Raw genomic sequence first — 8,513 nt, 5'->3', positions numbered from 1 at the left:
AGTTCTCTGAATTTTTGAAGAAGAATGGTATTCGGAGACAATTTACATGCAGATACACTTCGCAGCAAAATGGAGTTGCTGAGCAGAAAAACATGCACATTGCTGAGATTGCATGAGCATTGATGGAAGAGAAGAATATGCCGCATAGCAATATGCTAATGTTGTTTCTACAGCAATTTACATCATGAACAGGACTCCAACTGCAGCCATACATGATGTAACTCCAGAGGAGAGGTTTACTACAAAAAACCTGATTTGTCTCATCTAATAGTCGTTGGATGCATTGCATATGTGCATGTGCCAGATGACCTGAGACCTAAGCTGGATCCAAAAGCTGAAAAATGTGTATTTATTGGATATTCTCTTCAGCAAAAGGGATACAGGTGTTATAACCCTGCTACACGTGAGTTGAGGGTAAGCAGGGATGTTGTTTTTTATGAGATGCGCAGCTGGTATGCTGCTGAAAAAGAAGCTGTTGGGGCTGATGTGAGTGGAAATGTGGTTGCACAAAATGCAAGTCAGCAATCACAGTCTTTAAGAGGACCAGGAGAGTCCTCATCTAGTGGTTCAGTTGTTGATAGACCATGGAGTGGCAGGCTGCGTCATAATACCAGTCCTGCAAATGTGATTAGTACATCACATAAAGGCAAAGAGAAAGTGGTTGAGCCCCTTAGTATGCCTGACATTTCTGCAGGGCATTCTCATGTTGATGGAGAGTTTAGTGGCTCAGAGATGAGCCTTGATGAGGAGCTTGGGATACCAGCTACTATGAGAACACCTGGTGTAAAGAAGGCTATGGAAGCCATGAATGCAAAGCTGCAAAGATCTGGGAGAGTGAAGAATCCTGTGCACAGGTTTACCTATGATGGTTATGTGGCACATCACTATGCATACATGGCAAAAGTTGTGCAGGTTGTAGAGCCCACATGCATTGAAGAGGCTGTTGGAAATCTGTGTTGGGAGAAAGCTATGGATGAGGAGATGGATGCACTATATGGAAATGAGACTTGGGATTTAGTGCAATTGCCTGCAATAAAGCCATTGGATGCAAGTGGGTGTACAAACTAAAACATAACAGTGATGGAAGCATAAGCAGGTACAAGGCTAGATTGGTAGCCAAAGGATATGCGCAGACATATGGCATTGATTATGAGAAAACTTTCAGCCCAGTTGCCAATATGGCAACAGTGAGAGTTGTGATAGCAGTGGTTGCGTCAAAGAAATGGTCTTTACATCAGATGGATGTAAAGAATGCATTCTTGCATGGGAATTTGCAAGAAGAGGTGTATATGATGCAACCACCTGTGATTATGAGGATGTGAGTCACCCCGAGCATGTGTGCAGGTTGAAGAAAGCCTTGTATGGCTTAAAACAAGCACCAAGAGCATGGTCTGACAAGATTTCTGAATATCTTGTCACTATTGGCTTTCATGTAGCTAAGGCAAATTTCTCGCTGTATGTGAGACACAATGATAGAGGAATTGTGCTTGTTGTCATCTATGTAGGTCATTACGGGGAACCATGATGCACAGATCTTTGATGTAAAGATCTTGCTTAGACAGAAGTTTGAGATGAAGGATCTGGGGGAGCTCAGATATTTCTTAGGCATTGAGGTGATTAGGTCACCACATGGTATTGGATTACTGTAGAGACAGTATGGCTTGGACATGTTGTCCAAGTATGGTATGACATGCTGTAAGCCTATCTCAATGCCATTGGATCAAAATGGCAAGTTGAGTGCAGATTCAGGAGAGATTTTGGAGGATCCTACTATGTATAGGCGCATAGTAGGAAGCTTGATCTACATGACGATCACCAAGCATGATTTGAGCTATGTGGTTGGGTTGGTAAGTCAGTTTATGCAAGTTCCTCAAAAGCTGCATTTGGATGCATTGAAACGCATACTGAGGTATGTGAGGTCTACTTTGCATTGTGGACTATTTTATGAAACTGGGACAGAGATATGTGTACATGGGTACACAGATGCTGATTGGATAGAAGATCTACTAGTGGCTTCATGTTTTCTTTGGGGAGTGCTGCTGTGAAGCAGCCTACGGTTGCTCTATCCAGTACTAGAGAGATCGAGTACAGAGGTGCTGCTATGGCAGCATGTGAGGTAGCTTGGTTGAGAAAGCTACTTTGTAGATTCGGGTCTATCAGTTAGATAGACAAGTTGTCATTTTCTGTGACAACATTAGCAGTATACAGTTGGCCAAGAACCAAGTTTTTCATACTCGCACTAAGCATATATAGGTCCACTATCATTTTGTCAGAGAGAAGGTCTTGGCAGGAGATGTTGACCTTGTTTATGTCAGCACACAGGATCAGGTAGCTGACATCAGGCATCACGGATTAAACATGACATAGAAGGCCACCTTAGGCACTCACACACTGTTTCAGACCACACTCCTCTGAGGGTGGCATTTAGATGCAAAGTGAAGAGAATAGTTGGAAGGGGCCCCCCCTTGTTCAAGTTTAATGTCTCATTCTTGAGGGATAAAGGTTTCTGTGAAGGATTAAGAAAGGTATGGTTAGAGGCAAGGGAGGTAGGTAGTGGCCCCTATAGCAGACGGGAAGCTGGTGTACAAGCCATCACAGAATATGCCAAGAGGGAAGGGAGGAAAAGAGCTAATTCCAGGAGAAAGGAGGAAAATGGCTTTGAGAAGATACTTATATGCATCAAGGCAATATGCAACTCTCAGCCCCCTGATCCGTACATGTTGCAAATGCTCCATAACCTTGAAGACTATGGAAGAAGGATTGAAGCCAGGAAGGCAGAATCAGCTAGAGTGCAGACAGGCCTTTACTGGTTGAAGGTTAGGGACACTACAAAGCAGGGTTTTTTTCAAGACTCTGAGGGCCAAGAAGGATGCTGACCTGCTGATCACTGCAGTCAGGAACTCGAATGGCAGGATTACTGAAAATGAAGAGGAGATAAGACATATTTTTGTTGATAACCTCTCCAGTATTGTGGGCATAGCATTAGACACAGCAGGTGATTATTAAGAAAAACTACAACAGTTTCCGGAGCCTGTACATGATGACATCACTGAAGAAAAAAGGCACCTATACTGGATGGACCCTTTTCCCCTTATGAGGTTGAATATGTAATCAAGTCTCTGAAAAAAGAAAAGGCCCCGGGCTGCAGGGCTAAAGTTCTTCATAGAGCAGCTCCCTAAGAACATCAACTTGCAGTTATGTATAGAATTTCTAGAAAATTATGACCGAGGAACCAAGACATGTAAGAAGCCTTGCTACCTTCCATCCTTGCCACCTTAAGTATCGGAGAAGATGCCATTGAGATGAGGGCGAAGTTAGGTTTATTGGCAATCACAGAGACACATTGTTCATATGATGGTGTTCATAAGATGGAGACATACTAGAAAGTAATGCTTCCTCCTCGTCTGTGGTAACCCTAACACTTAGTGTATCAATGAGAAACCTTATTATACCATTTACATGAGATTTTATGATTCTTCTCCATGCTATAAAGCTTCTTTCTTTAGTCCATTTTATCTACCAAAGCTTTTGATTGTTACAAACTTTGGTAGGAAAGCCATCTAAAATAGACGTATATGAGTATTAAGACATTATTATATTACAGGAAAGCCATCTAAAAGCCACTGGCTCACTATTACATGGTATAAAAGCCAGGGAAAGACCAGCCCATAAGTAAGATCTGGGCACTTCATTTGGCGTTCTTGGCAGCCGCCGACTGGGCACGAGCGGCGAAGCTGCCTTTCGGAACCCCTCCGCCACTGGCTTTGGCCGTGGCCGACTGGATACGGGACGCTGCGCCGCCCGTCATGGGGGTGCTGGACTTGCCGCCGCAACTCCCCGTCTTGCAACCACCGGATGACTGCTTGCCGGACATGATGCCTGTTCTACACAAGAAGAACTACACACACAACCACCAAAATAGGTCCATCAGACCATGGATATAGAATCATACCACACGCCTCCGCCCCCCCCCCCCGCTCCCCCCCCCCCCTCGCCCCTCTCTCTCTCTCGCCGCGCGCGCACAGACATTCATACCTGGTTTACTTGAGTTCACCTCGCAGTTGAGTACGAGATGAAGGCAAAGCGGGATCGTGAATTTATAGGGAAGTGAAGAGCCAGCCAGCATTATTCCTTTCCCAAATATCTAGTGTTTTGTCCATCAAAAATATCATCTCTATATTATCTCAAGGAAGAGTTTCACAAAGCTCTCACGTGGCAAGAATTTGGAGGTTAGGGAAGCAGATGAGGAGGTTTGGGTAGAATTTGATTTTGGGAGCCTCAAAAGATGTGCTTCACACGGGTTCCCAACTAGTGTAAAGGGTGAAAAACTTCAAGTCTCATCCCTTTCTCATCAAATTTGATGGACCTGTTCAAAGCAAGCATTTAGTTATATTTTAGGTCAAAATTTTCTAAGTTCTCAATAAAAACCTTCAAAACTTTAAGGCCCAAGTTTTCTAGTGTGTTCATAAAAATGTTCTCTATGAACACTGATTCACATGCACTTTAAAGCGCTATATTCTCTAATGTGAAATAATTACATATTCACACAAACTTTAAGGTGCCATATTTACTTTATATCTTATCACTATGGGGTGTTGAAAAGGAGAGAATAATTCTAAATAAGCAGTCACTTCATACTTTAATTAAATTAAATTATACCAAGTTTGAAAAATGTGTGTTTCTATTTCACTCAAAGCAAAAGCAAGCCTTTCTTTGTCTTGAACACCTCCCATTCGTAAATGGGCCGTGGTGGTCATATTTGCACGAACTTCGAAGTCACATATTCTCCCATGTGAAGCATTGATGTATTTAGACAAATTGTAAAGTAGTTTATTCTCCAATATGAAATAATGATGCATTCACATAAACTTTAAAATGACATTTATTGTATACCTTCCCACTATGGGTCGAAAAAGAGATAATAATTTTAAATATGCACTTTCTTCATGCTTTGATTAAATCATATTTTTTGAAAGACCCATGTTTCAATTTTATTTAAAATAAAAGCAAGCCTATCTTATCTTGAACTCATCTCTGATGTGAATGGCACACATATTCACCATGTGAAACAGTGATGCATTCACACACACTTTAAAGTGACACACTTACTTTAGAAGTTTTCTCTATGGGTCAAGAAGGAGAAGGTAATTTCAAATAAGCATTCCCTTCATACTTCCAATAAAGTATACCAAAAAAAAAAGTGCATTCCAATTTCATGCACAGTAAAGTCAAGCGTGTCATTTCTTGAAGACCTCTCCAATGTGATATTCACATAGACTTTAAAGTCACATATTGTCCACCGCGAAATAGTGCATTTACACATACTTTAAAGTGATAATTTTACTTTAAATAAGAAATCCCTTTATACTTAAATATTATTTAATTTTGTGTTTTGTTTTAAATAATTCACTTAGAGTAAAAGCAAGCCAACAAACCAAGAAGAGTATAATCCGGTCTCACTAAGGAATGGTTGCCAAAACTCCTCTCACAAACAACCACAGCAATATTAGAAGGAAAAGAACGCTCAGTCTTGCATGGGCCACTCAAGGCAAAATTCCTATTTGACACTAAGGATTTCCAAATGACTTATCAAGGCTCAAGAATTATATGAAGGCAACCCATGGATATGAGTTCCCAAATGCAAGCATTCCACTCCACCTTCTAAGGCCAAAAAAGCTAAGGGAGTGCCATCAACTAAGCCAAGGTGGTAGTGAAGAGTAAAGACCTCAACTTCAACTAAACCTTCTATGCGAACAATGCTCAAAAGTTGGCTAGGGGAGAATCCAATCGATATGATTGCCAAAGCTCTACCAAGGCCCCGCCCCTAGAACCCCCTACTAAGGAATTGAAAGATGTAGTTCTCAAGACATAACAATCTAAGCCCAGAACCCCCTAGAACCTCATGCTAACCAGGAGTTCAAAGATGGAGTCCTCAAGACATAACAATCTGATTCCTCTGCCAAATTGGCACTCAAGCTATCTAAATCACGAAGTATGGGAGCTAGAATCCTTGAACTTTCACAACATCGACTTACTAGTTGAAAGGCCAAGGCCTTTTTTGACTCGGCCAACCAATGTAGCCGTACTCTCCTCATTTGGCTGACTAAGCAGTACTTTGGTATTGCTAAGTGAGCTTGTAATAGTGAGGCACACCTTTTTGAAGATGGTATGGGCACCCCAAGCAATTGTATATATTGTAAAACTAGTATAAAATTTGGCCTTATTTAATATGCATAGTCATAAAAATAATAATTTATATTAAGCCTTTAAATTTTTATTTAGCAGCTATCTATAAATGTCAATTTTTCTTGCCATTTGTAATTGGGAAAATTTGATACTTTTGATTTTGCCAATCATTTTTTAAATACCATTAGTAATCTATGCTATTTTAGCTCCCTTTGGCATATGATGGGAGTATGTTGATTGCCTAGATTCCTCTCTCTCTCTCTCTATCTCTCTCTCTCTCTCTCTCTCTCTCTCTCTCTTATCACACATGCACAAACATTTTTACCTAGATTACTTAAGTTTACCTTGTATTAGAGTATAAGGTGAAGGCAATGTGGGATCATGACTTTATAGGTAAGATGTTTATGTCAAGAAGCTTCTTGATTTCTAGAAAGGAACCATAGTGCTAGTGGTACACTTATCTTGGATCATGGAAGTCCCTATTAGAGAGGCTAAAGAGGCCAAGAGGTGTGTCAATCCCACTTTTTTCTACTCTCTAATCAACTAAGTAATCCTTCAAAAGGAAAAGGTTAAGCTAGAAAGCTTGAACCACCTTCTTCTCCAATCATGCTCAATCACAATTTCACTCAAGCAGGCAAGCATATATACACTCAACACACTACATCCACACACATAAGCATGCATCCTACAAGAGATGAAGGAAGATTTAAACTTTATAAATGATAGAATTCCCTTATCAAAAGTTGTATATATACAAAAGGTATTTTCTCAGCCACCCAACTTAAATGGTTGCATAATTCCCATCTCTCCCCATATATACAAGGCTTGTGGATGTGTCTAGCTTTGATAGATCAATGCCCCATGACCAATACATAATGTGAATATATCTTAGGTTGGAGAGGGGGGGGTTCAGGTGTATGGAAAAGAGTTAACACCCCCTCACCTAGAATTGTTTTTTTCCTTCTCAAAAGCTTGTGAAAGATGGTTACGTCACGATGTAAGGATCTTCTTTTTATCTTCACGTGATGACCGCATCATGTAGAAATGTAGAGCCTTTAGATATATTGGAGTGGTTTTTCATTATTGCGGTTGAACATAAAATTATAGCCAAAGATGATGAACTTTGAAGAGAGCATCTCCTCAAAGGCTATCCTATGAACAATCCATAAATATGGCATAGGATGGGCCCAAAATTGAGGCTTCTTAGCCATCCTTTAAATTTCTTTGTCGTGGTCATGGATTTGGGGTAGGTGAGAAAGATCCCTTGGAATCTCTTCTTGTACCCTTTATTTGCCTCAAAGAATAAGCTTATTGGGTTGAATTGACTAGATATGGGCCGCACGCCCATATCTAGTCAATCCCAATCACAAGAGGGTAGGAAGACACAAGAAGGATGAGATTAGAGAACCATGCCGCAAGCCCATTGTGGCATGGTTCTCTAATCTCATCCTTCTTGTGTCTTCCTACCCTCTTGTGATTGGGATGGTTCCTCTAAAGAATTGGCATTGAGGTCTAGGAACTCCATCCCTTAGGGTTGATCCTCTTTCTCTATTACAATTCCTTGGAAAGCCTTGGTGTCCGTAGTAGTTACTCTTCAATAGTTGCACGTGAGGTGTTTCCTTGTCACCTTCTTTCATACCCTTACTAGTGTCCTCTTTCTCTCTTACAATTCCTTGGAAAGCCTTGGTGTCCGTAGTAGTTACTCTTCAATAGTTGCACGTGAGGTGTTTCCTTGTCACCTTCTTTCATACCCTTACTAGTGTCCTCTTTCTCTCTTACAATTCCTTGGAAAGCCTTGGTGTCCGTAGTAGTTACTCTTCAATAGTTGCACGTGAGGTGTTTCCTTGTCACCTTCTTTCATACCCTTACTAGTGTCCTCGGTCTCCTTGTTAACTCCTTCACTTGGTCCTCTAGGTCCTGAGCTGCCATACTTTCCATGCTTGCCAAGGTAATCTTGTCTTTCTAGCTCATAAATGAAGTTTAATTCTTCATCACCCTCCACCATATCAAATGTGCGGTAGGCCACCTATAATGTAGTGAAAAACAATGCGTTGGGCTGCCTTTTATTCTCCTATCTATGCCACAATATAATGGTAGAGGATTACCATGCGGATTGGGTCATATATGGTAGGGCCAATGGGCTAGCTTGCAAATCCTTGTATGTGGCCCTCATGTCACAGATATGCCCTCTTCATGGATCCATGTCTCCATGGATAAATGCTCAAAGAAGAGGTGGATAAGGTCATTGACATGGCATAGTCCATTATGGCATCAATCATAGAAACATGCTCTAAAAATTGACATGCATGTAGAATGATCTGATGTGC

The 8,513-nt window shown here is 41.1% G+C and overlaps 1 protein-coding gene across 1 annotated transcript; it reads right to left on the bottom strand.

Moving 5' to 3' along the window:
- Positions 1–3,561: 3,561 nt before the first annotated feature.
- Positions 3,562–4,170, bottom strand: LOC147609133 (uncharacterized). The gene is made up of 2 exons (XM_086788173.1): positions 4,036–4,170; positions 3,562–3,898 (listed from the first exon to the last, which is right to left on the bottom strand). The coding sequence occupies exon 2, from the start codon at positions 3,872–3,874 to the stop codon at positions 3,689–3,691; it is 186 nt and encodes a 61-aa protein (XP_086644299.1). The 5' UTR covers positions 3,875–3,898; positions 4,036–4,170; the 3' UTR covers positions 3,562–3,688.
- Between the last annotated feature and the right edge of the window lie 4,343 nt (positions 4,171–8,513).

This window comes from Cibotium barometz, chromosome 52 (assembly GCF_041138505.1).
Source record: "Cibotium barometz isolate CiBa-2024 chromosome 52, ASM4113850v1, whole genome shotgun sequence".
Classification (NCBI taxonomy): domain Eukaryota; kingdom Viridiplantae; phylum Streptophyta; class Polypodiopsida; order Cyatheales; family Cibotiaceae; genus Cibotium; species Cibotium barometz.
This window is presented reverse-complemented; position numbering and strand designations above follow the sequence as displayed.

What these genes read in the sequence shown, in the direction of transcription:
- LOC147609133 (XM_086788173.1), bottom strand. Translation starts at nt 3,874, where the DNA reads ATGTCCGGCAAGCAGTCATCCGGTGGTTGCAAGACGGGGAGTTGCGGC.